This window comes from Amblyraja radiata, chromosome 12 (genome assembly GCF_010909765.2).
Source record: "Amblyraja radiata isolate CabotCenter1 chromosome 12, sAmbRad1.1.pri, whole genome shotgun sequence".
Lineage (NCBI taxonomy): Eukaryota > Metazoa > Chordata > Chondrichthyes > Rajiformes > Rajidae > Amblyraja > Amblyraja radiata.
In genome coordinates this window covers 45,855,025-45,880,319 of record NC_045967.1, presented here as the reverse complement: position 1 = coordinate 45,880,319, position 25,295 = coordinate 45,855,025, and the positions used below count along the sequence as shown (strand labels likewise).

Genomic DNA, 25,295 nt, shown 5'->3' with positions numbered 1-25,295 from the left:
GAACGCCGCCACCTACGGCCGTCATTTTTGGCCACCTCGCTCAGAGCCCCCCTCTGCCGCATGTGTACCGAGGATTTTTCCCGTCAATGAAAACTGACAGAGATATTAATGTTTTTACAAAATTCCCCATTCTCTCTGCTGCCCCTGCTGGAGGGAGGGGGAGGGACTATAAAACCAGGAAGTGGTGTGCCTCAATCAGTCTCTGCAAGTGGTGTGCCTCAATCAGTCTCTGCAAGTGGTGTGCCTCAATCAGTCTCTGCAAGTGGTGTGCCTCAATCAGTCTCTGCAAGTGGTGTGCCTCAATCAGTCTCTGCAAGTGGTGTGCCTCAATCAGAGCTCTGAATGACACTGAACAAATGTCTTCAGCACTGAGTACCCTTAATTTGGTTTGAAAATGAAAATATGGTTAGAGGTAAAAAAGCACTGCCTGCAAATGGTTGTTTGGGTTTGGGTTGAAGTAAAAAGGCTCTCTCCTCTCTCCCCCCTCTCCCCCCTCTCCTTCCTCCCTCCCTCCCCCCCCTCTCCTCTCCTCCCCCCCCCCCCTCCCTCCTCTCCCCCCCCCCCTCCCTCTCTCCCCCCCCTCTCCTCTCCTCTCCCCCCCCTCCCTCCTCTCCCCTCCCCCCCCTCCCTCCTCTCCCCCCTCCTCTCTCCCCCCCTCTCCTCTCCCCCCTCTCCTCTCCCCCCCTCTCCTCTCCCCCCCTCTCCTCTCTCCTCCCCCCATCTCTCTCCCCTCTTTTTCTCCCCCACCGTCCCTCCCCTCCCCTCCACACACCCCAACCCCCTTCCCGCCACCCCCGCTCCCCACCTCTCCCCCTCCCCTCAACCCCCTCTCAGCACACCCCCTCACTCCACCCTCTCCTCTCTCCCCCCTCTCCTCTTCCCCCCCTGTCCTCTCTTTTTTCTCCCGCTCCTCCCCTCCATCCCCCTCCCCCACCGTCCCTCCCCTAAACCCCCCTCCCCTCCACACCCCTACCCCCTTCCCTCCACCCTCCCTGCTCCCCACCTCTCCCCCTCACCTCTCCCCCTCCCCTCACTCTCACCCTCTCTCTCTCCTCCACCCCCACCTTTCCCCTCTCACCCACCCTCCCTCGTCTCCTCCTCGCCACCCCCTCTCCCTCTTGCCCCTCTCGCTGTGTCTGCCCCTTCTCTCTCTGCCCTCACTCTCTACCCCCCCTCCCTCTCTAGATGTGACTGCAAGTTGGGTGGCTATGCGTCAGTAGATAGGGTGGTTATGGGGTAAAAGGAGCAAATTAATAATATTAATATAATATCAAGGGGGGTAATTAGCGTGAGTGCGGGGGGGGGGGGGAAATAGTTAGTGTGTGTGACGCTGCATGCCGCCTCTCCCCCCCCCCCCCCCCCCACCACACACGCACACGCACACACACACACACAATCGCACGTTGGGGGAACAGACCCAACGGGTCTGCACTTGGTCTAGTTTTATATATATTTTGAATAACGTTTATTTTTAAAAGAAAAACTCAAAATACTTTTCAACCACATACTATTGACTCCAATTGAGATTCTTTGCTGAACTTTGCTTCGACATCACCACCTACATTAAAGGCTCGATGACATGAATGTGTTCTACATTTCTACAAGGTCCATTGCCCTCCCCAAGAATTCAGCATAGAATCAACTGATCGAGAATGGTACACTCCAGAGGTTTGTTTTCCCCCCAAGTCATTGGTAGTGGTGGGGCTGGAAACATGTCACAACAATTTGTGCTCGAGCATCCTTCACGTAAAAGAACAAAATATCGCAAAATGTCTACGTGTTCAGATTATTTAAAACTAGTTTTGTATTTATAACTGCTGCTGCATTATCACTAAGTGCAGGATGCGTTAATAAGCAACATCACATGCAACCATGAATCAACTCCACATTCTAACTCGTGATCATGTTGTCATTGCCAACACAGCAGGTAACAACAGCGCGGGGACAAAATCTGGTATCAATCACTCATTTGGTTACAGACGCAAAAAGCGGGAGTATTCGCTTTAACAATCAAGCTGCGCCAGCGTTTTGTGTGTGTCTTCGCTGTAAACCTGTAGTTCTTTCCTAGTCATCTAGTTATGTTGATGAAGGTTAGTTAGAACTTAAATCGTAGACAAAAAAAGTGTGTAGGAAGCAAGTGGAGACGCTAATTTACGTCGAAGATCGACACCAAACCGCAGCGTTGCTGCTTGCGTTGGAAAGAACTGCAGATGCTGGTTTACACCGAAGATAGACAAAATGCTGGAGTAATTCAGCGGGACGGGCTGCTTCTCTGGAGATGAGGAATGGGGTCCGTCCCACTGAGTTACTCCAGCATGTTGTGTGTGTGTGCGTTTATTTATCTCTGCAGCGTTGCTGCTTTACATCGGTGTTGCAAATGCGTGCCTCCCCGGGATCTTGCCCGGGAGCGCGTGACCAAAGCTGCTCTAGTGTCTTTGCGCGTGACTGCGCTAGTCCGGGCACCGCGAGACGTGTTTGGACAATGTCGGGGACCGGCGCGTCCCGATTGGTTTGATTGACCCACCGGCTGGGCCAGTGCGCTGATAGGTCAGAGGAGGGCAGCAACCGCCTCCCGATTGGTCAGGGTAGCGTTAGCGGGTGATTGGCTGTCCCGGCGAGTGGGGGGCGCACCAGTCACGTGAGCGGCGGCGGCGGCGGCGGTTGACGGGCTCGAGGTGCCGGGGCTCTGTTTGAGGTGACGCTGAGGGGTTCACGGGGTGGGGGTTTGAGGCGGTGACACCATCGCTGTGTGGAGTTTGCGGTCGCTGCGCAGCTTGCGGTTGAGGCGTCGCTGACGGGGCTCTTCGTGCCGGCTTCTGCTTGAGGCGACCAGACCTTCGCCGTGTCCAGGCGGCGTTGAGCGGTTCACAGTGTTGAGGAGGGCAGACCTTCGTTGTGCCGGACCACTGCCGTCGCCGTCGTCTTCTCCATCCCTTCAACCATGCATCGACCTCCCGTGCTCCACGTCGCCGCCCTCCTCCTGCTTACAGGTGAGCTTGTCCTTGGTGGGGTAGTGATGGCCGAGTCAGTGTGTGACGGCCCGGCTGAGTGGGGACAGCCCGGCGGCGGCGGCGGCACCGTCGTTGTTCGCTGGCTCCACTCCCCCGGTGCTGCAGGCCTGGCAGTTACTCTCTCGCTTAAGGTTTTCTCCATTCGTGTGTATGTTTCCACTCCACGCCGTCCTTTTGCAGCCGGCGGCCGCTCTGTGCGCTCAGAAGTCCTGAGATGTACGTATCTCCCGTTTGCTGGCCATAGATAGATCCGGCTGCTGGCTGGCATTTTCAGCGCTGGCATCGTCTGTATCTGGGCTTCAGCGCCCTGGGTGGTCAAGCTTCACTCTTTCTGCATTCTGTGTTTTTAGTGTTAAATCGTTCTGATCGGGGCGAAGTATCATTGCATCACATTAAGAGACGTGGTAAGCTCCAAGAGTTGGGGGAAACGAGACACGATATACACTGAGGATAAACACAAAATACTGAGTAACTCATCGGGACAGGCAGCATCACTGGAGAGAAGGAGTGGGTGACGTTTCGGGTCCAATTGTGCATCTCCTTGTGTTGCCTTTTCTCTTGCATTTTGTTTTGTGGAAGTATTTATACCGCGACTTTAATATAATTTGCAATAAATGAAAATAGATTCAACTTACCTAATTTTACCTGAGACTGCTCCTATCCTTAAAAGCCATTAACAAGCAGACGATGTACATTTTCTAGTTTTTGATAAAGAAGATGACTTGACAGTGCACGTTTATTTTGGCATAGAGTAGAATTCTTGGCTGTTTCTCTTCTGAAATTTATATTTGGCCAACTGACATTTGAAGTTAACTTTATTCACATTTTTTAAAAATAGGAGTTAATGTAACATTGTTGAAAAATGTTAGTCCATACCCACAGAAGGAAGGAACAAGACTTTGGAAGTGGCAGCATATTTTGCAGTGTTGTAGAATTTGGAAGAATGTCTTAGATTGAAGTGCGGCATTTGATTCTTATAGATATTGATTTTGTATTGGGAATGTCTGTTAAATTGTGTGAATTTTACTGGGTGATGTTTACTGGAGATGCTGTTTCAGTTGTTTATGGCTTTGTTCTATTTCTGGCATGGCTACTTGATTTTATTTTCAGCTTTTGTCTAGATTATCAGCTTGTGCTGCAGTAAACATGTAATTGTTTTGGAATCCATCATGTTTCCTGGGTCACAAATACTGAGATTTGTTTTGTATCAATATGGCTTCCATCTGCATTGATCAAGTCTTGGGTGTGGTGAGAATCTAGGATTCTGGAATAGAATATTTATGCTGCTTAATCGTGTATCTGGTTTGCTGGAGAAGTGTACTGTAACCTTGGTTGGGAGTTCTACCTTTTGGGATTTTTCAACCAGATAAATGGGGTTAATTATTTAATCTGGATGAATGTTACATTTCAGGGCTGTTATAGGTAACATTTTCACTAACTTGGCTTGTAATTCTTAATAAGGCATCTTGTTTATTCAATTGTGGGCATATAACTACCAACATTTAGCAAGGGAGCAGAAGTGTAATGTGCTAGATTTTATTTTTGCACTAATTGTGCTAGTTGAAGGCACCAGCATTCATTGCTGAAATGAGTCTCATATTTACGTGGGACTTGAATTCCCTTTGCTGTTGGAATCTGGATATGCTGTTTGGCATTGTCATTGTGCTAAGCTTTGCCACTGGCATTCTTAGGTTGGATTTGGCATGTGATCTGTGACTCAATAGGGATTGAGTGTAAAAGGGGATAGCATGTTTGAATGATTTTGCTTTGGTGTAATGACCTTGGATAAATTGTTTTATTCAGAGCCATGTTCATACAGAACAGAAACAGCCAACCGTAATTCATATATTAGTACTAATCCAGCATTAATCCCTTACTGAAGAAGGGTCTCGACCTGATACAACGCATATCTATTCCCTCCACTGATGTTCCCAGATCCACTGCGTTACTCCAGTATTTTGTTTGCTCAAGATGGCCTTTAATAAAATCTGACAATGTGCACTTTAACCACATATGAATTTTTTCCTATTACAAATCTCAAATTGTGGAGTACAGAGACAAATAAATCAATGATGCGTCTTTGTCCCAAACATTATGGAGGGCACTGTACACGGTGATAACAAAACTGTTTTGCAAAATAAGTACGATGTAAGAGATGTAAAGCTCTGAGTTGAAATGTACATGTTGCAAATTCGGCAAGTTCTGGATTTCAGTTCACATCAAATCTGGTTGAACATAAAGTTGAACTTCTGATCAAAATGATCTGCAAGTGCAACAACATCTTAGTTACACACCAATGGAGACAGTAAATTATATAATGTTGCACAGATGGTGAAAATATCATCAATATGCAGAACTAAAGTGATGGGTAAAGTGTTTCTCAGGATGTTAAACAACTTTTGATGACCTATGCATTCAACATGAATGTGGACAATGGTAACATTCTTGGTTTTGTATACTTTTTTTCTAGATGTCGCCATGTTTAACATCGCGGCGGCCTCAATCCGATCTGTATGTACTGTGAAAGTTTTTAATCAGATATTTAGCATGAAAATAGTTATCACGGATAAACAATTACACAATACGGATAATGATCATGTTGCCGATATCAGGGCCCAATTAACTTATTTTGCCATCATCAGATTAAAATTAAATTACACCAAAAACTAGATGTTAAATAAACATCCTATATACCTTTTGTTTTAGCGTGATGTCGGCTATATTTAAGAGGGAGTTAGATGTGGCCCTTGTGGTTAAAGGGATCAGGGGGTATGGAGAGAAGGCAGGTACAGGATACTGGGTTGGATGATCAGCCATGATCATATTGAATGGCAGTGCAGGCTCGAAGGGTCGAATGACCTACTCCTGCACCTATTTTCTATGTTTCTATGTGAACTTTCAATCCATGATTTTAACGGCCTTGAATTTGAGCCCCTGACTTTCAAATCCAGCGATTCAATAGATCAGCAACGTGATGAATAAAAAACAGGAACGGATGTCAGAATGGGATTTCCTCTACATCGTAAGCCTGTTGTCAGGGAGGGATTTCCTCTTAAAATGTAAAACCTGCAGTTTATTCAACCCCCCACTAAAGCCTCTCGCGTCCCGCACACAGCAGTCGGCAGATCGGGAGCGCCTCTGATGGCAGGGATACTAACAATGCTACACCTAGTTAATAGTTTTGAAAGCAGTATTTTCTTACCTCAAAGATACAAAAGTAAATATGCAAAAATAAATATGAAATTCAGATCAAAACAATTATCGTTCGTAATGTATACACACAGCAACTCAGGTGTGTTTAATTGCCTCCTTAATGCAGGTATAAGAGCTCTCAGCACCTAGTTCATAAGTTCATTTATTGTCACATACACCAATTGGTGTACAGGGCTCTCACTTAACTTTTGGGAAGGGGGGTCAGTACTGGATGAATTGGGGGACCAGTGTAGGATGGATGGGGGGGTGGCAGGAGAATCAATGCGAGGTGGGTAGGGTGATGAATAGATTGGGGGGGGGGGGTAGATGGGGAGCGGAGCACAGGGAATGTCAGTGAGGACTGAATAGAGGAGGGAATGGGGGTCAGTGCGGGATGGAAAGGAGGGGTCCCAGGATAAGAGGGGTGGAGGGGGGCATACGAGAGAGAGAGAGGGGTGGGGGGGAAGGGGTAGGGGAGGTGGGGAGGAAGGAAGGTCAGCGCTCCTCGGACAACATCGCCCCACTGCCTTGGCCGTCCCTGTCCAACGCCACCAAAGGGGGTGGCGGTTGGGATCTCATCGCCAGCCGACAGGAAGGTGCGGGGCCGGGCGGTACAGCTCAAAGATCCTATAGCTATAGGATCTTTGGTGCAGCTGCTTCAGACGGCGGAAGGAGGCCTCCCTCTCCCTCTCCCCCTCTCTCCTCCCGGCCTCGGCATGTGAGAGGGGTTGTTTTGAAAGCACCGTTGGCGGATTTGCAAGCAGCAGCAGCTATCATATAGAAGAGGGAGAGAGAGGGAGGCTTCCTTCCGTCGGGCGGGGTGCGGGAGGAGGAGGCGATGGAGCCGCTGTAGCGGCCGCTGTTGCTGCTGTTCGGGGCCCATCATTCGCTCCGACCCTTCGTCACCACGCACCTAGTATCTTTGCCCCGCAATACAGCCGCCGCCGACACGAAACGTCACGTTCCTATTCTCCAGAGATGCAGCCTGACCTGCTGAGTTACTCCAGTTTTTTGTGTCTATCGGTATAAACCAGTATCTGCGTGCCAAGCCGGGCAAAATGACTCGGCGTTTAGGTTGCCTGGTGGCACTTTGGGTGGTCAATGGCACCCGGGCAACCGCTAATTTCGAGCTCTGGTATAGTGATATTCACTGGCCAGGTCAGTCGTACAATTTAAGAAAGCAACAGACTCAAATAAACACGTTTTAACATAAACATCCATCACAGTGACTCCTACATATTCCTCACTGTGATGGAAGGCGAAAATAAAGTTTCAAGTCCTTCCCTTGTTGTTCATCCTCGGTCGGGGGCCTCGAGTCCCCCGTTGACGGGACGGTCTTGAGTCCCATAGCCGGCGGCTGAACGAGGTGTTCAGCTCCTGCATCGGGGGGATGTCAGCTCCCCCGCGCCGGGCGATCGAACCTCGCGTCGGGTTGTGGACGAACCTTCTGCGACGTTGGAGCTCCCGACTAGCCTCTCCCGAGACTGCGAGCCCTTGTTGGTAAGTCCGCAGGCCGCGGTGGGAGCGATCCCAGGCAAGGGATCCGCTCCGATGGTAAGTCCACGTCCCGCAGTGGGGCTCACGACAGTCCGAGGCGGCTTCCAGCTCCAGCGATGGTAGGCCGCAGATCACTTGATCACATCCGAAACTTGATCACATCTCCGGGAAGGTAAGAACCTGAAAAAAAAAGTTTTCCCCTCCCCCCATATAAAACAAACAGAAGAACATTAAAACAAACTTTGAACAAATGCTGAAAATAACAAAAAGGATGAAAAAAACGAACAGACTGCCGGCAGGGCTGCCATCTCCCTCCTCCGGCGTCCCCTAGACTTAGTCTTTCCTCCAGTCTTGCCATCACCTTTGGAAACTTTTATTGCTGTTTATCAACAGGAGGACCAAAGTTGTGCCAATGAAAGTCAAAGAAGCCATTATGAGACTGAAAATAAGAATAAAATTGTTGGAGACATCGACAATGGCGGAGCAGAATGCCATCCTTTGAGGAGATTTCCGTTTGCGCTTTCTGGAATAAGCGGAATTCCTTGTCCAGCTTGGGACTGTTCGGCCACCCCGAGTGACAAAATGTCGTACTTTCGACAAAATGGGGTGTGCTCGTGTAGTTGGCGACCGTCCTTGCGGAGACGGGGAAATCGGCGATGACCCGCATGTTGAGCAAGTTCACGTCCATCTCAATTTTCATATTTGCCTCTTTATCGAAAGTTAGGTCGGGTCCAATCGGTAGATGACATGCTTGGCAGACTGTCGGAAAATGATGTGGTAGTCATATCCCATCATGATCAGGGCCCAATGTTGTAGACGCTGCTACGTCATGACAGGCAAACCTTTATTCCGGACTAGAAGTAGTCGGCAGTGGTTGGTGATAAGCAGGAAATATCGCCCACTCAAATATTGGTGGAACTTCCGGACGCCAAACACGATCGCCAATGCTGCTTTCTCCACTTGACTGTAGTTTTTCTCGGTGGTCGTCGCTGTTTTGGATGCGAACGTGATTGGTTCTTCCTTGCCGTTTGGTGCCGTTTGTGAGATTACAGCTCCAAGACCATCGCATCGGTAATGCATCGGTGGCCAGCGAGATCGGCTTTGATGGGTCATAGTGGACCAAACGCGTCTTCTGGGCGAGCATCCCCTTCAACCTGATGAATGCATGGTCACACTCTTTGGACCTGTGCCATTCAACGTCTTGTTTTTGCAGGTTGTTCAATGGTGCGCACTAAGTCGAAAGTGCCGGTATGAACTTGCCATAGTAGTTCACCTTGCAAATGAAGCTTTCAAGCTGCTTCACATTTTCGGGCGTCGGCAATTTCACAATGGCGTCCACTCTTTCTTCCGATGGCTTCAGACCACTTGCCGGGATCACATGTCCGAGATATGTGACCTGTTGTCGGAAGAATGCGCACTTGTCCATGCGCAACTTCATGCTGTAGTTGTTCAGTGCCGTGAGGACCTGTTTTAGGTTCTGCAGGAGTTCTTCCTCTGTCCGGCCGGTGACAATTATGTCCTCCAGGCGGCTATGTACGGAATCCCGGCAACCAGATTGTCTACCAGTTTTTGGAAGATGGCCGGTGCCGGACCAAACGACAATCGGTTGAATCTGAACAGTCCCTTGTGCGTGCTGATCACGAGCAGGTTTTTTGTCTCGTCGTCCAGTTCTACTTGAAGATACGCTTCAGACATGCCCAATTTTGTGAAGTACTGTCCTCCTTGCAGCTTGATTAACAGCTCATCCTCTCTTGATATGGGTGTTGATCAATGTGCAATTGAGGGTTTACAGTCACTTTGTAGTCGCCACAGATGCGCACCTTGCTGCAAGGCTTCTGAATGACAACTATGGGTGTGGCCCATTCTGAATGGTCCACATGGGTGATAATTCCCATTTCTTCAAGACGGCAGAGTTCCTTGTCTTAGGCGTCCATCTGACTGAACGGAACTGGTCTTGGTTTGAAGAACTTGGGGATGGCATCGTCTTTGAGTATGAGCCGTGCCTTCATCTTTGTGCAATGTCCAAGTACATGTGCGAAAGCGGCTGGAAACGGGTCAAGAACCTTCTGCAGGTTGTTCTCGCACTTGCTGACCATGTTGCAATCCAGGGTAGATGACAATGCCATAGTTGATCTATCGTAGATCAAGGCATTCATGTCAAGCTTGAAAGCATGGATCCAGCCGATGGAACTCAGGGATGTACCTTCTTTGCCAACGACGATCAGCGGCAACATCTGTGTCATACCATTACAGGAAACGGCGACAGTGCTATTGCCTTTCGTGGGAATGGGCTGTCGTCCGTATCCGAAAAGGCGGATGTTGGCCGGTTTCAGTTTCCGCGATCTGATCCTCTCCCAGATGTCCTGATCCACGAGCTACACAGCCGTACCAGTGTCCACCTGGAACTGTAGATCGACGTTCGAGGCCCGCAGCAATATCCTCGGCTTGTCGGAGATCGTGGACACACCGAGCACTTCAATAGAAATGGTCTCTGCGATTTGGTCGACTGTGTTTTGCCATTTCTTGCCCTTCCTCAGCTTTCCTACCGATTGACATACTGCCTGGAGATTACCTTTTCGGTAACAGGCATAACAAACTGACTCGATATAGGGGCACTCACGGTGATGGTGTGCAAAAGTTTCTGGAGACATTGATGAACACAAGAGAGCATTCCTCCTCGGGTCAGTCGTAACTGCCATACTTTCAAAATAAAACTCAGCGCGAATTAAACACGACGACCACCTTTCACGCTCGAGATCAAAACGATCAAATTGACGAGACATGTTAGTTTGAGTACACTGCACAACTCAAAAATTATATCGAAAAATAGGCTCTTTGGACGCAATCCGAAGTCTCCGTATTCTTTCGTGTTCTTGTTCTATGTCTGTATAAAACCTGAGAGTCTTCAAGGTACAACAGAAGTCTTTATTACATTAACTCAATGCTGGCAGCAAGACAACTCAAAATGGCTGCAACCACACGATCCGACTGCACACTCACACTGTGTACAGACAGAGGTAATTATATACAAAACATCTCCCTTTGTCCTGTGCAGCGCCACCTGCTGCACGGGAGGAGCAATGCGTCCTCCCATCCCGCACGGTCCACCAAACAGCACAGATTTTGAGTTTAATTGAGAATCTTTTGAGTGAATGATCTTGCTGCAGCCAGGCAACAAAAGTACTTGTTTTTTTCCCAGGCGTGGAAGAACAGCATTCCACTGTGAAATACAAGATCATCCTTTACATTCTTTGTTTTGAGTTATGAAGTCGATCGGTGTATTTATACAAGATAGATGGGCAATCATCGATCCTGGAACTTTTTAAATGAACGCTGAATGAAACTCGCTCAAATAGGCTGATTATTTCCATTGTGGATATGCCAATCTATTGGCATCTCATTTCATACATTGAGCACGGCCATTTGGAGTAGTTGGGTTTGGATTCACTGATTTATGCACGTAGCCAAATTCAGATTTGTCTATTGTCATAAGCATCAGAGTGCAATGAAATTCCTTGTTCAAATGAAGCACAGTAAACGATCAATGATAAATAAATGACAAGCCCAAAACAAGAGTGCAAGATTGTAGTCCCATCTGAAATGGTGCAAATACATATTAAAATACAATAATGGAATAACCAAATTAGGTCGAGGAAAGAATACCTGGCGGCACCATTTGGGAAGAGGGTGTGAAAGAAGTGATTAGTTCAGGAGTCTAATAGCAGTCAGGAAGAAGCTCCTCGTAACTTTGGATGTCTGAGCTTTCAAGCTCTTGAATCTTCTCCAATAAGGTAGAAAAGGGAATGGCAAGGATGGCAAGCATCACTGAGGATACTCCCTGCATTTCTGATGCAGCCCACTGTGAGGATAGACTGGGTTGAAGGAAGTGACGCGCATGTGAACTGCTTCATTCATCTCCCCTTCGGGTTTAAGTGGTCAGGAGCAGAGCAGTTGACATACCATCCTGTCAGAATAGTTTACATAGCCTATCTGTTAAAGTTCCAGAGAATCCTCATGCACATGGTGAATCTTCTCGAATGCTCAAAGAAGTAAATTATGTTGATGTGTTTTCTTGATCAGTGTGAAGGGACCAGGTTAGTTTGCTGGTGATGTGGATGTCGAGGATCTTGAAATTGTTGACACTCTATACAGCAGCTCGGAGGACTGGGTTGTTGTGTTCACTCCCTCTCTTCCTTGGGTCAATAACCAATTATTTTGACTTTTTTACATTTAGGACTAGGTTGTCCTGACCACAATTTCACTGGGGTTTTGATCTCTTCTTTTCCCTCATTCATCTCGTTGTTGCTGATCTGGCTGACAATAGTGATATTATTAGCAAACTTAAAAATTGAATTGACTTTGCACTTTTCTGTACATTCGTGGATGTACAGTGAGTAGAGCAAGGGTCTGAGCAGACAACCCAGTGTTGAGGATCAGGTGGTGGAAATGCTGGACCAATTCTAACCAATTGAGGTTTGCCTGTCAATAAATACAGAAACCAGGTTCAGATGAAGGCCACGGTTCAGAAGTGTAGGGGTGACCTTATTCAATATTATGGAGTCGAAGGCCGAGTGGCATTCAATGAGGAGCAAACTGACAGGTGTTCCTATTGTCAAGTTGATCCAGAACAGAATGTAGTGCAGGTGAGATGGTGTCATCCCCATTATAGGTGCACATGCTTGACACGGGTATCCAAGCCTGACTATTGCCAATGCTTTCCGATTAGTTTTCTTTGGCCCACTGCAATGTTTCTTGAGAACACAATAACCTTGTTGCGCAAATTAAGTTTGTAGATTTGCCTATTGGATTGTTGTTCCATGGTAACTAAGTGACCGCTTTTTTTCAGGATTTTCCCTGACTGAAGCAGTGGAGATTAAAGTCCACGACAACAATAACAAAACCTGCATATATGCAATTTTATCCGTCAACTTCACTGTTGTTTATGAGGGAAATGGAACAATGGTAAGTTATGTAAATTTCTATTTGCTTGTAACAAACAGTAAGATTGGAGAATTGTTTGTTTGTTCATGGCTCAATTATGGCTGCTATAATTATTTCTAATGCTTTATTTTGGAATTAGTTGGGAGGGAAGGTTTATTTGGGAATTGAACTCCCATTTGAAAACCAGCACCCTTAGAGGTTTGATAGCAACACAGTTAAGCTGAGGTCTGAAGAAGGGTTCTGATCCAAAACATCACCTGTTCCCTTTCTCCAGAGATGCTCCCTGACTCGCTGAGTTGCTCCAGCACTTTGTGTCTATCTTAAGTTAAGCTCAATTTGTAATAGCTACCAGACAAAAAAAAACAGACTTCAATAGTTTTTTTAATTAATGGAAGAACTGAGAGGACACATTGTTAAACTCAATATCATGTAGTTAGTGTAATCAGCGGAACAAAATTCCTTACTGTCAAGTTATTTGTCATCTTTAAAAATAAATAGTAGTTTGTGAAATGCAGAGAATGGTGTTGGGTGCCAATTGTTTTCTGGAAATGTAGCAATTGAATTATTTTGTCTATAAAGACCATTCAGACTTCTGTGAATCTCCAATGAAACAAATTTTTGCTTTAGGGTTAAATAATCATGTGATGCTCAAACTTTCCCTATTTAAAGGAGAAAATAAACTAGAATCATTTGAATCCCGTCTATAAAAACTGCAAATTGTCACATTCTTGGTTATCTCTGCAAAAATATGTTGTTTGTATTTTTTCCATTGAGTCAAATGGAGACTACATTGCCAAACTCACGCAAGTGTACACCATCTCGCATTTACATTTAGGGATCAATCATTCCCTTACAGTGCGGGAGGATGGCATTAGAATGGATGAGAACTGATGATGCTCTATGCTTTAATTAATTTGAATTCATGCTATTTTAAAGTATCCCCAATGATGAACGTAGCTGAATAGATGTCCGGATTCTTGGGTGGAGGAAATGGAGTGACCACTATTTGCTACTCCTAAACACTTTCCCCATCACATTTAAATTGACTTATTTCCAATCCAATTAATTTAATAGTAGTTCTCTGACAGTTCCAGTCTGAATGTGTTGTGTATATATTGCCGTTAATGTGTCAAAGGAAGTTGTGGGGTATTTGACCACAACCGTATCTTGATATTCGATTAGATCATTGTTTTACATTCAACTCCAGCTATTTGTCTTTATTTGAAATCTTAAGAAGTGAAGATTTACCTGGTACCTTTGCCTTATATAGGTCTCCTGAACACTGTTCAGGATGGGTAGTGGTTGAGCTAAAAATCGATGATCCGTCTGGTCATTATTACAAGTTAAATATAAACTTTTTTTGACAATTTTGCTGGCAAACCTTTTTAATCCAACATTGTAGAGTTTGTTGCAGTGTGTCCTTGAACTGAGTGTGTTTTATCTGGTTCACTGCTTGTCCAGTTGAGCTGTTGTGGCATAGCTGTTGTACCATCATTGTGCCCAACCTTATTCAGATTTTTTTTTGTGTGTGTACTTCATTTAGGAAAATACAACTTTTACACTGCCTAATTCATTGTCGTCAAATGGAAGTGTATGTGGCGATAATAAATCAGCTCCTTTGTTGAAAATGAACTTTGGACCTGGTCATTCCTTGAGCCTAAATTTCTCCCACTCTGCTGGAATATTCAGAGGAGATGTGTTGACCTTCACGTACAACACCAGTGATACAAATCTATTTCCTGGAGCAAAAAACACAAGTATGATTTTTATTGTTGCCTTGTATTAAACAGTATGTACTCTTGAGCAGCTGACCAGGGAAACGTATTTGTAATTGGCAATCTGTGGCAGAACCACTTCGTTCAGACAGTCTGAGGTAGATGGTCTGTTGAAAAAGTAGTGCAAAATATGTTTAATGCTCTAGGACTTATAGGATCCATTGGGGGCTTGCTATTCGTGTCTGAAGTTGTATATCTTGCACTATACATCAAAGTTATTGCCTTTTGCACTAATCTGATCTCTGTGGCTCCTCTGTAGGTCCCAGAGATGCAATGGTATCAGGTCCCTGTAATTTCTGGTTTGGAGGATTTTGTTACTGTAATTTAGTCATTCAATAATTGGTTTTCCTGGTTTGGTTCATGACAGAAATAAAAAACTTAATTCCTCAACTATTTCTTTATTCCCCATTTTAATTCATATGTCTGAGGCCCATATTTGTTACTCTTGCATAGTTGAAAATTTTGATCATTTATTTGCTGATTTTTCCCCTCTGATAAATAAGTAAATACCATTTGTTTAATAAATTCCCAATCTGCACGCTTTCTACTTGTGGTAACTTGTCCAAGCTGTAGCGGCAGATTTTTATGTCGTTCAAGAGGTTACTCCCTCTAGCCACTAAGTCAGATTCAGATTCAAACTTTATTGTCATTGTGCAATGTACAAGTATAGAGACAACGAAATGCAGTTAGCGCGCGTGCGCACACACACACACGCAGTAGTGCAATTTTCGGGAGGGGGGGGGGGGGGGGGGGAATGACTGGCAATCACCAAGGTGTAGAGTTAAGTAGGGTAACAACCGCAGGGAAGAAGCTGTTCCTGAACTTGTTGGTCAGGGTCAACAGTCTGTGGTTGGGGTGAGAGCAGTCCTTGACGATCCTGTGCGCTCTTCGCAGACATTGCTTGCTCTGGACAGACTCAATGGAGGGGAGTGAGGAACCGGTGATGCATTGGGTATTAAGGGAATATGGGGGAATTAAGGGATATGGGGAGAGGGCAGGCACGGGTTATTGATTGGGGACGATCAGCCATAATCAGAATGAATGGTGGTGCTGGCTAGAAGGGCCGAATGGCCTCCTCCTGCACCTATTTTCTATGTTTCTAAGGCATTTTTACCTTTCATTGTGGATTAGTTTCCAAATTTGCCTATCTATTCACTGGGTAGCAAAGAGCGGGCTTGAGATTTTGTGTTTAAATAATCTGATTAAAAATATAGCTATTTTGTCATATTTTGGTAGCTGCAATGAAATGTGAAGATTTGGCAACATTTTATTTGAAGTTTATTACTATTTCCTACATGTGGAATTATTCCTGACATAATGATTGTTTTAATCCCTAATTTTTAATTGGAGCAGTAATGAAGTATGTTTTGTTCTTCGCTTTACTGTCATGCAGCATTTTTGTTTAATTCATCTATAATGTTTTTGTGGTTTGAGTCTGTGCCCGTGATGCCGCTGCAAGCAAGCTTTTCGTTTTACTGGTTCCTTGCCGCACATTGCAATAAATTTGACCTAACCTAAGCCTTTAAGTGAAAGAAGGTCTGAATTGACACGTTGCTGTAGGTGAATAGAATGTTGCGTGTGAATCATTGTCTATCTGAGCACTTCCCTATATGGAAAGGTTCCATAAGTGGTAACGTTTTTTTTGTTTTTTTTTGTTACAAGTTCCTGGTCTTCTGAAAATGCTTAAACGTTTAGTTGCTGTGATTAATGCAAGGTAGACTTTGCACTGCATGAATGCTTAGATACTGTACATGGCATGCTCCTGTTTACACACTAAGTTGATGTCCAGTGCACTCCATTACCTCAATTTCATTAATTTCTCTGATCTATTTTAGGTGTAAAGCAAGTAGCTGTGGATTCCCTAATGGAGGCTGCACCACTGAACACAGTTTACACATGTAGAAGTGCCAAAGCTATTGCAAGCAAAGAAGTAATCATGGTTTTTTATGATGTTGGCTTACAAGCCTTAGTGGAGAATGGAACAATTAGCAAAAATGGTGAGAAATGCTCCATTAAGTCAAACTTCAGATTTGAGTTCTGAATTTAATGTTTATTATAGCTCGAGAATTTGTGTTGGGGTACGAGTATGTTTGAGTTGACCTTTAATGTGAATCTTAACTAGTTGCCCGTCTACCATTTCTACTCTTACCCCCTCCCTGCCCAATTCAAACAAAACCATTGCTGTGGTCTGAAGTTATTGAGCACCATCCAGAGAGGAGAATAGCTGTTCTGCCCCGAACTTGCTCTCCCTGCTCACCTGGTTCCAGTCTGAACACCTGAAATATGTTCATTCCAGCAAATATCATCTCATGGTTAAATCATTCCAGTAATGTCCATTTCCTGTCACAGGGCTTGTACATGTCAATTTGATTGCCTATAAGTCTATTTGCACCCCTTTCTAGATAATCTTTTAAAATCGTAAACTTAGAAATTTTCAGTAAAAGGTAATTGGATGGTAAGGATTGAAGGGCTGCTGTAGAGCATGGTGATCAACACATGATGTGACTCACCTAATGCTTGGTTTGTGTCAATGTTTTATTGAAATAAACCTGCTTTGCTGCCCCCGGCGAGGATGGAATGCTTGGGTTCTTGATTTGTGTTGGATTTCATTTTTGAACTTGTGCTATCCATCTGTACTAATGGTACATGGTCAGATGTTGAGAAAAATTGCACGACTTGGGTCAGGTTTGGTTAACCTGGGATCAAGTGTTGTTTTTTGAACCCAAGTGGACCAATAAGAAGAGCCATGTGGTGAACTATTGACTGAATTGCCTAGGTTTGTTTTCAAATCATTAAAATCTTTTTTCTTTCCAGAATCAATCTGTAAGGCAGACATGTCCACCACCATGGGTCCACTCACCACTTGGACAGCCTCAACCATGGCCCCGACTAAACCGCCACCACCACCAATACCATCAGTGGGCAACTATACACTCAAAAATGGCAGTGAGACTTGTCTCCTTGCCAACATGGGACTACAGCTGAATCTTACCTACGTGGAGGATAACCAGGTATTTTTTTTCTTGCATTGTTTGCCACAGTTTTGTTTTGTGCATTACAAAAAAATAACTTCTGCCTCTTTTTTCATCCCAAACTATTTTAGACACGACTGATTAATATTGATTCCAATTCTACTGCAAGTGGATACTGTGGGGATCAAGATGCAACTCTTGTGCTAGAAGATATGAAAACAACTATTATATTTCACTTCATCGTGGTAAGTATTCAATTTCATTAAGGAGAAAACAATGTATAGTGTCTTGAGATGTTGTGGCCTGGAAGGTATCAAACTTCCCTTGGGCAAGTTTTAACCTATGTTCAGGAAGTAGCAAGACTTGATAGTGTTGCAAAATAAAAATGTCCTGGTAATTCCCAGTAAACGAGCTCTGGGAGGGGGAGAGGTCAATGTTTTACAATATCACTTGTAAATTTGAGCCTAATGTTAATTGCAGTCGAGTAGTTTTAGGGAAAAGACAAGGGTCGGGTAAAGGGGCTGTCCCACTGCGGCGACCTAATCTGCGAGTTTAGAAGAGTTTGCTATCCACTCAAAATCGCGGCATGGTCGACTCGTGGTCCTAGGAGGTCACTGGACCTCTCCTTCATGTTCGAGGGAAGTTCCCGCATACTCGTGGCCTCAGTTTGGTCGAGGAAAATTTCTGGGCATGTTGAAAAATTTTCTGAGAGTAAAAGTTGGTCGGCACGGTTCTTTTGAACTCGTAGTGCAGTGGAGTGGGGTCACTATGTAGGCAATCTCCTTCGCTGACCGGGCATTTTAATTGGCTCATTGGAGTTTTCAGAACCAAGGAAAACCGACCGGTAATGTTAAATGCCCAGCCAAACTTTATTATAAGTTGTCTGGCTTCTTAAAAGTGTCTCCTTCTCCTCCCCTCCTCCCCTCCTCCCCTCCTCCCCTCCTCCCCTCCTCCCCTCCTCCCCTCCTCCCCTTCCCCTTCTCTCCCTCCCCCCTCCGTGCTCTCTAAAGGACTTACCGTAACTGTGTCAGCCGTCTTTTACCTTCCTGTTCATCACAGGTGTGAATTTCAGACAGCGCTCCCCCGCTTTCCCTGGCCCCCGCCTTTGCTGCGTGTGTGTGTGGGGTGGTGGGGGCGGTTTCATGGCGGACGGTCGGTTGTTTTCCCGACGAATGCCATTTGATACATTCGTTTCCACAATTAGCTCAGTTGTACTGGGGTAAATTCAGATTAATACTGATTTTCTAGTTTCATATGGTGTCTTGTAAATAATTATTTTGATTATCGTTTACTGAGACTTGTTGGCATTTTTGCGTACTTGTGTAAATTTTGTTGCAGGAGCAATCAAAGTTCTTCTTAAAGGAGGTGAAAGCTAATATAAGCCTGGTTGTGAATGGTTCAAGTAAGTATTGTCGATTACAGTAGTTGAAGGTAAGCATGGCAAGGTGGCCATTCAGAGATATTTAGTCCTTGATGGGAAGGACAACAGATAAACTGTTCTTCCAAATGAAAGTTGATTGACCCCCAAATGTTGACTTGTTTTTTATAACTGCTATCTGATCTCAGGTAATTTCACCAAGTTTAATATTATGTAGAGGTTAGTCCTAGACTGTTTTAATTACAAGCATTGCTTGAAACTTCTTAATGCACGGTGCTCGAACACCCCCCTGGATGTGTTCAAATTTTTAGTTTTTTTTAGTTTTAATCAGGTATAGATTTTATTCTTTGAATTGATTAAGTGTTTTTTATTTCCAGCAATCTCACTTTACATCAACAATAGCAGCCTGAAGTACTGGCAAACATCTATCGGAAGTTCATACATGTGCCACAAAGAGCAGAGGCTGAGGGTGACTGACCAAATGGTTATTAATACATTTAATGTGTGGATCCAACCATTTGAGCTGAAGTCTGGAACCTTCTCGCGAGGTACGTGTTTCCCATTATAAATTTACCTGTCTCTGAATGTAATTTGTCTTAACTAATCTTTTCCTTTTTACATATCTAAAGAAGCTTTTAGAGTCTGTTTTTATATTCCCGCAAGCTTTCTTTCGTGCTCTCCCCCTCTTAATTAACCTCTTTGCCCTCCTCTGAGTTCTAAATTTCTCCCAGTCCTCCGGTTTGCTGCTTCCTCTGGCCAATTTATATGCCTTTTCTTTGGATTAACATGGTAATATTTGTATTTTTGAGTTTTGTTACTTGCCACATTTGGCATTTATACTGATGTTCTTTTGGGATCCCCTTTACCAGCCAATTGTAGAACCTCCCTTCTATTGATTCCATTTATACCTCATGCTGCCTCGGCAAGGCCAGCAGGCATAATCAAGGACGAGTTGCACTCTAGCCACTCCCTCTTCTCCCCACTCCCATCAGGCAAAAGGTATAGAAGTGTGAAAATGCACACCACCAGATTCAGGGACAGTTTCTTCCCAGCTGTTATCAGGCCACTAAATCATCTTACCACAGAGCAGTGCTGAACTACTATCTACCTCTGATGTTCCTCCGACTTTGCTGGCTTTACCTTGCACTAAACGTTATTCCCTTATGTACCTATACACTGTAAATGGATTGATTGTAATCATGTGTAATCTTTCTGTTGACTGGTTAGCATGCAAAAAAAAAGCTTTTCATTGTACATGTGACAATAAACTAAACTAAACTGAGAACTTGGGAGCACCAGAAAGATTACAGCTGATATTTGCATTCTTGAATTAAGTGCAAACTTTTACAAAGAGGCACTATATCTTCTCAGGTAGACAAAATGTTGGAGTACCTCAGTGGGACAGGCAGCATCTCTTGAGAGAAGGAATGATTGATGTTTCAGACCCTTCTTCAGGCTGGACCCGAAACGTCACCCATTCCTTCTCTCCAGAAATGTTGCCTATCCCGCTGAGTTACTCCAGCATTTTGTCTACCTTTGATTTAAACTAGCATCTGTAGTTCTTTCCTACACTATATTTTCCCATGTTGTTTGTAACATAAGGCCAGTCAGTCTATTGTGACCATACTAACTGGAAGATTTCTATCAGGCTCATTTATCCTCCACTTATTTCCTCCTTGTTATTCTCATGCCCATTAGTTCCCCAATTGTCCTGTCCTTGGACTCAGTGCAATTTATAATAGCCAGTTAACCTACTTTCTACAGAGGTGGAATATCAGTTTTGTAAATGTTAACCAACGGACTGAGCAAAGTGTCAATCAATTGTGTAGCCTACTAATACCAGTTTTAAAGTAATTTGCATCCCTTGTAATAAATGAAATGTTAATGTGCATTTAACTATTTTCTTATGGTATCTGGTGATTCATGTTTTCCTTTAATCCGCAGCTGAAGAATGTTCTCTGGATGATGACAGCATTCTTATTCCTATTATTGTTGGAGCAGCTTTAGCTGTCTTAATTGTGATTGTTGTGATTGCCTATGTGATTGGAAGGAGAAAAAGCTACGCTGGATACCAAACACTCTAGATTTGGTTTTGATTCACCAAATAATCAGTGATGTGATTATATGATTGCTATCTAGCAGGTGGAAGTCCTCGCCCCTTCAACTTTTTAAATTGCACTAGGTCCTTGCCATGTCTCTGGGGCTGAACTTGCACCTAATTCTACTTATGGAGGTGAAATGTTGAAAGTACATTGCTGGCATTGAGGGATGAAAATTTGGCTTAGACGTTAAGGCGTTATTCCAAGATAATGCTGTTCAGTCCAATCTATAAGATCTGTTTGGTAACCTGCTCTTGAGATTAACATTTAAGAATGAGTAATATTTGCCAGCAATGCTTCTAACATTTCTACCTATTTAATGAATATAAAATCTAAAACTGAATGTTATACAATCAGTTCTAATGTAGCTTGTTTAGATGTGCTGTGGAAAATGTATAAATGTTAATAATGTTTGTGTATATAAGTTTCAAATTTAGCAAAAATGTTTATAGGAACAGCTGTTGGGTGCCTTGAATTGTATAAAACCTTTCCAAGTTTGTAACATCTGTTCTTATTGGCATGTTCTAATGTTAACCACTGATATAATTTCTAATTTGGCAATCTGGAGTTTTTCACTGCAGTCGAGACATGAAGTTTTGAACATTTTGGCTTTTATCTTGGTATATCTTAGACAAATTACAAGCTTTTCCTGTAGTTCATTTTTATGTAAAGTTTAACTTGCATTTATAATAAAGGATCCTGCTGTAAGCCTGTACAGTTTTATTTGGGGTTGAGGAATGTGGAGGCTTTGAGTTTTACACTTCTTTAGGAAGCAACATTTAAAAAGCCTGAGCTTTTAAGGCATAACTGGTATACACTTCATGTACACTTTCTTGTACACTTGATGCATGTGGCTATTACAATGCCATTCATTAATAGAACAACTTGTCACAACAAAAAATCTGTTAATACTTAACCTAAAAGCTGGCATAATACTGTTAATTCCAAGATGGCACTTTCTGGATTTGTTTCAAACCCGGAATCGCTAGTCCCATAACCATTAGTGGAGATACAAGGAACTGCAGATGCTGGAATTTTGAGTAAAACACAAAGTGCTGGAGGAACTTGGCAGGATCCTTAAGAAATCAGTGTGACGAAGGACCTGGCCCAAATAGTTGTCTGTGCATTCCTTCCACAGATGCTGCCTGACCTATCACTTTGTGTTTTGCTGAGTAATAACCATTTGTATTGTATTTTGACATATGCTAAAATCCAAGTTTGGTCTCATTATTTGTGATAGTTTAATAAGTCTTTGCCTTTGAGACTCTGTATTTGATGCCAGAAATCACATGTTACTAAGTTTTCCAGGTCACTTTAAAAACTTGTCAGAACAGCTGATCTTGCATCTCTTCATTTGAAAAAAACAATAAAAGCTAATATGACCAACAAACTAATTAAGATTTTTCTGAAACTTGATTATTTGTTTCTGTTGTTGTGTTAAATACACCAAGTTTTATTTTGTGCTATAAATATTGCAGCTGCCCTATCGATTGGAAGTTTGAAAAATGTTGTCAATGCTGTTTCTTTGGGCTTCATTTAAAACCAGCTCTAACCTCTTATTTTTCGCTCAAATAACAGAATTAGAAATCTAAGTGCTGCAATCAGCTCTGGTATTGATTTGACACAACTGTAGTTTAAGTTGTTACAGTTCACACTAATATTAAATTTGGATTAATTTGTAGTGAAATTGAGTTGGTAAGAATTGTTATTTATGGCTCTAAATTCAAAGAAAGTTACTTGGTCTGTTTAAGTAGGCTAGCCATTGTACTAACTGATTAATGCCTTTATGTAGATTGCTTTCCTTGTTTAAGTTGCAAGCGTTTAACTTTGAAGGATGAAAACATTATTTTTTATTTATTTTTTAAAAAGGCCTATATTAATTTGGTATTGATTTCCCCGTCTAGATTTTTGCACGTGTTTGGAGAGTAAATCAATTTTATCCAAATCTCTGGTTTTTATACTTAGTTTTCCGTAGATTTTATTCTCCGAAGTGTAGGTCAGCACATTGTGTTTCCTCTCCCAGTTTCACCTTGGCCTTAATTATACATTTAAGTGCAGTTGGATTTCAACAATGATCTTTCTGTTAAAGCTAATTATGTGTATTAACAAAAGAGACTGCATGTGCTGGTGTATTGAATCGAATGCAATATTAATTGCATCAGTATCTATAGGCCACTGATGATGCATTGCAAGGCACCATACTAATGGCATAACATTGAACTTTTCTGCATTGCTTTCAAAAATAAATGTATTGGTCTTGAAATTGTTTTGCTGCAATTGTTGGACATTGTGCTTATTTTAATGTGTTCTCTGGATTCCCTCTGGATTTGGGTTACTGATTTCATCAACTGTTATCTTTTTTTAAAATCTGGTAGAAGAATGCAAAGCAGACGAGAACTTCACTGCCTATTGCAGTCGGGGCACTGTTGGGAGCTCCGATTTTTTTTCTATAGCGATATACATTATTGGTTACAGATATATTAAATTAGTGGATACGAGCACCTTTAAACCTGCTGTTTTGGATTATTGAGCAATGGAATAAGAACACATGCCAACTTCACTGAACAATTCTCATCACTTTAAATGTGTTTTTGCTTTTCTTACAAATTTGTATTTGAATGTTACACTCGGGTGTCATTTGAGTGTTATATAAGGTAGAAAATTGTGTGTTCTTATAGATGGATAACTATTGAATTGAGCAAATGTCCACGTGCAGTTCTTGCACTAAACGTATAATTATCCAGTTGACTAGTGCAAGGGATTTGAAATTATTTGGTCATAATTTGCACGCTTATGTTGCATTAAACTATAAATCTGGGGTTGTATTTGGATGAACTTGGATAAAACCCTAACTAACTTCTCGGCTTCCACAATCCTTTGTTGTTTATATCATAAAGCAATGAAGATGCAAGCTCATTAGTAGGGTTTGCTGGTGTTTAGGAATCTGTTCTGGTCCCTTCTGCGTTTGTCACTACTCCTGCTATGCAGAATGTCCTTTGGCTATAAAAGCTGCCCTAATCATCATAGTCTTTAATATGCAGGAAGATTAAATTAATGCATCGAGTCATGCAATTAGATTACAAAATCTTGACTATTTAACTTTGATCAGTTTAGTTTAACCATTTTTGCCTTGTTCATGGTGTCCTTATGCAAGTTTTTAGTCTAAAATCTACAGGTTTAATTTGTGTAAATCAAACTTTTTTTGTGATAAAGATGGAATGGAGCCAAGGACTTGCTGGACATTTCCAGTGGTGTAATTATACTTGCATGTTTTTAAATATTTTGCACAGTTTTCATGGTTGTCATTATTCATTTCAAGTCTGAAATGAAATAGGTCTTTATTCGTTGGAGCGCAGAAGGTTAAGGGGGGACTTGATAGAGGTCTTTAAAATGATGAGAGGGATAGACAGAGTTGACGTGGATAAGCTTTTCCCACAGAGTAGGGAAGATTCAAACAAGAGGACATGACTTGAGAATTTTGGGACAAAAGTTTAAGGGTAACATGAGGGGGAACTTCTTTACTCAGAGAGTGGTAGCTGTGTGTAATGAGCTTCCAGTGAAGGTGGTGGAGGCTGGTTCGATTTTATCATTTAAAAATAAATTGGATAGTTATATGGACGGGAAAGGAATGGAGGGTTATGGTCTGAGTGCAGGTAGATGGGACTAGGGGAGAATAAGTGTTCGGCACGGACTAGAAGGGCCGAGATGGCCTGTTTCCGTGCTGTAATTGTTATATGGTTATATTATATGGTTGTAAGTTGGAACATGGCTAACGTTCGGTTAAACTTTAATAGGCATTAATGTACAATTAGCTTTGTGGTTGGTTCATATCATTAACTGAACCTCCTTAAAGCTTCATAATTACCAAGTTCTCATCTTGGACACTTGGTTTTGAAGACAAACTTGTATTTTTAAATGGCATTTCAGGTTCCACACTTTTCTCAATGATCCTTCAACTGATTAAAACTAGTACTGTACATTACGACTGAAGAATGTCTTGTTAATTCTGATATGGGACTTCCGGTGCCAACTGCTTTTGAAACTACATTGGGCCTGCTATTTGCTTTGTGTGATTGTTGCAGTCTGGGTCTTCCACCCAATCAGTGTAACCATATAACAATTACAGCACGGAAACAGGCCATCTCGACCCTTCTAGTCCGTGCCGAACACATAATCTCCCCTAGTCCCATATACCTGCGCTCAGACCATAACCCTCCATTCCTTTCCCATCCATATAACTATCCAATTTATTTTTAAATTATAAAAACGAACCTGCCTCCACCACCTAACAATTCCTTTCTGGATGCACTTGCTCTATGTGTGCAGTTGTACCCGCGGTGTGGGGGGGATAGAAATTGAGATGTTAATCAACCCAACTAACACTAAACAATTAATGTGTATTATTATTTGACAATGCCTTTGTTAGCTGC

General features: G+C 43.1%; 1 protein-coding gene across 3 annotated transcripts; it reads left to right on the top strand.

Moving 5' to 3' along the window:
* The first annotated feature begins 2,624 nt into the window (after positions 1-2,624).
* On the top strand, positions 2,625-22,259 carry lamp2 (lysosomal associated membrane protein 2). Of its 3 annotated transcripts, XM_033030687.1 has the most exons (10): positions 2,657-2,882; positions 2,915-2,990; positions 12,547-12,662; positions 14,185-14,398; positions 16,252-16,413; positions 17,231-17,427; positions 17,520-17,633; positions 18,724-18,790; positions 19,144-19,314; positions 20,711-22,259. In XM_033030687.1, exons 2-10 carry the CDS (start codon positions 2,942-2,944, stop codon positions 20,848-20,850), a joined length of 1,230 nt encoding a protein of 409 aa, XP_032886578.1. In that variant the 5' UTR covers positions 2,657-2,882; positions 2,915-2,941; the 3' UTR covers positions 20,851-22,259. The 3 variants fall into 3 exon arrangements, with proteins under 3 accessions (XP_032886579.1, XP_032886578.1, XP_032886577.1); XM_033030688.1 differs by having other exon boundaries at positions 2,625-2,990; positions 18,727-18,790; XM_033030686.1 differs by having other exon boundaries at positions 2,657-2,990.
* Positions 22,260-25,295: the final 3,036 nt, after the last annotated feature.